This window comes from Nilaparvata lugens, unplaced genomic scaffold (assembly GCF_014356525.2).
Source record: "Nilaparvata lugens isolate BPH unplaced genomic scaffold, ASM1435652v1 scaffold2963, whole genome shotgun sequence".
Lineage (NCBI taxonomy): Eukaryota > Metazoa > Arthropoda > Insecta > Hemiptera > Delphacidae > Nilaparvata > Nilaparvata lugens.
In genome coordinates this window covers 41146-43584 of record NW_024090372.1, presented here as the reverse complement: position 1 = coordinate 43584, position 2439 = coordinate 41146, and the positions used below count along the sequence as shown (strand labels likewise).

At 36.2% G+C, this 2439-nt stretch overlaps 1 protein-coding gene across 1 annotated transcript; it reads right to left on the bottom strand.

Annotated features, from left to right (window-relative positions):
* Positions 1–695: 695 nt before the first annotated feature.
* LOC120355580 lies at positions 696–2153 on the bottom strand. Its single transcript, XM_039444143.1, has 2 exons — positions 1438–2153; positions 696–935 (listed from the first exon to the last, which is right to left on the bottom strand). The coding sequence occupies exons 1-2, from the start codon at positions 1723–1725 to the stop codon at positions 819–821; spliced, it is 405 nt and encodes a 134-aa protein (XP_039300077.1). The 5' UTR covers positions 1726–2153; the 3' UTR covers positions 696–818.
* Between the last annotated feature and the right edge of the window lie 286 nt (positions 2154–2439).

The following is a 2439-nucleotide window of genomic DNA, read 5'->3' as shown; positions in this document are numbered from 1 at the left end:
GTTTCTCGCTTTCTTCCTAATTGACTGAAAAGGTCAATAAATTAACGTACACAAATAATAATGATAACTTAATCTGATGATTTAAGATTTAAGAGCGGCTACGTACCGTACACGAAAATTTTGTCAGTTTGTGAATATTCGAAGTAATAGCAATTATTTGAAAATGGCAAATAATAAAATTTTGAAAATGTCATATAGGTCGGAAACGTGTTTTATTACAAAGGGTTGTGTACAGTGTTACTAAGTTCATAGATACAGTAATGTATTTTAGTCTTGATTAGTCAAGGTTACAAAATCAATCGAAATCGGGTTAATTCCTACGCGCTACCTACATTTTTGAACTCAAACGATTTGGCAGTCTTCAAACAGTCACTTTTGAATTTTGACACTTGGTATAATAATTTCAATTATTTCTGAACAACTTTCTCGTTGTCACCTCTACTTAACTCTTAGAAAAGGGGTTTCTCCCATATCCAAAATTTTATGTTTGCTGGCCCGATCATCTCGACATTGAAGAACATTTCTATTCATTTCGGAAAATAAATTTGTTATTTTAAGAAATATTGATGAACCAATAGAACGTGCACATTCACCCCGCTATTTTGACAAAAATTCCGCTCTTTCTCGTATATTTCTCAAGTCAGAGCGAGTTGGTATTTGGAGAAATTCTATTTTCTCGGAATATTCAATACAGTAAATGATTTATATAATGTATTTGTTGCTTCTTTCTACTTACATTAGCTGAGTGGAACCAGCAGCCTACAATATTGGTTCGAGGAAATGCTTCTCGTAATGCCTGTTGTAGTGCCTTCTCGAAGTCACTTATGATCACCTCGGGACAGAGTTCCGGTATTTTGTTTTTTTATGAATGACAGAGGTGATTTATATGCCTCAAGGTTCTTCTTTTCCATCACCACAAAGAAAACTGGAAAAGCCTAAAAAAAGCATATGCACCTTGAGAACCTTTATATTTTTTCCAATTGCAGATGTAGTTATATATGTTTAATGAATATCTGTATGTGACCGGATCTCGAAAATGGCTCTAACGATTCTCAAGAAATTTGGAACAAAGAAGGTTTATGGTATGAAAAACCGATTGAACTAGGTCTCAACCCTGGGATAACTCGCTGAAGGATATTAAAAGGATAAATACGTCCTTGGAAAAACAGCTGGAAATTTTGTCGTCTGTCTTCAATGGAAGTGAGTGAACGAGTGCATTTTGATATTTATAGTTAGCCACAATGTGCAACCGCTGAATACAGACATAGATTAAGCATATTCAAGTATGTTTGACCATACTTGAGCATGAATGCTTAATCTATGATTCAGATCAGTATTCTTCCCCTGTCTGAGGAGATATATTTTTACCTGTTCTAACTTCTAAATTTTCCATAACTACTCAAAATTATGAAATTGAGGTTGTAATACTGTACTTACATGACTGAAATGAATTGACATTACAGTCAACAACTGCCTTGATGGAGGTACATTGGGTCGGACCTTGAAAGTCCCATCAAAATGTAGCTCCTTTACTTGTGGCAGCAGATTCGTGAAATTTTCAGATCCAAAAATCACACTGGTGCCACCTATCGGATCATCTACCGACCCGATAAAGAATGATTTATTCGATATCGTTCTGCCCATTGGCGAATGTGACAGCATTTCTGCATATTCCGGCAAAGTGCTTGGAATTGCATCCAGTGCAATCCTCTTTGCCCGGTACATGCTGCTCCTCAAAGAATTGAAGGCCAACTGCCCCGATATATCAGTTGACACCCTAAAAAAAATATACGTTGATAAATAGTAGAAGGGTAGTTAGTTCTAATAGTATATGCTACGTGCAAGTACCCAATATTTGTTTCTATATTTGCAACATGTATATTCAAGTGTATAGGCCTATGCTCAAAAATGAATATGCATATAAAGAATATGTATTTGATAGCATTTTAAATACATACAAGGTGGAGTGGTTGAGAAGGCTCTATCGCTTTTCGTGACACACATCTGTCTTTATCTATTCGAACAATATTTTCGTACATATCCATAACAGAGGCGAATGGGAAGGTCAAGATAGAGAAGAAGGAAGAAGAAGAAAAAGAGAAAGAAGAAGAAGAAGAAGAAGAAGAAGAAGAAGAAGAAGACGAAGACGAAGAAGAAGAGACGATGAAGGAGAAAAAGATGAAGAAGAAGAATGTTAAGGAAAGGGGGTAGAGTGATCGGGGAATATAGGCCCTGCCGAGTTCTTAATAATAATTATTTTGGTAAGGAGAAAGGAAGAGAGTAGACCACTGGGCGATTCATTGTTCAGAATAACAATAAGAATAGGCAAGGCTATGAATGGGACGACTTGGGTGTCATTAATCATCAGGGACAGTGACAGACAGAGGCAGGCCACAAGCATATGTGTATAGGTACTTGCAATACGATATTATATTGATG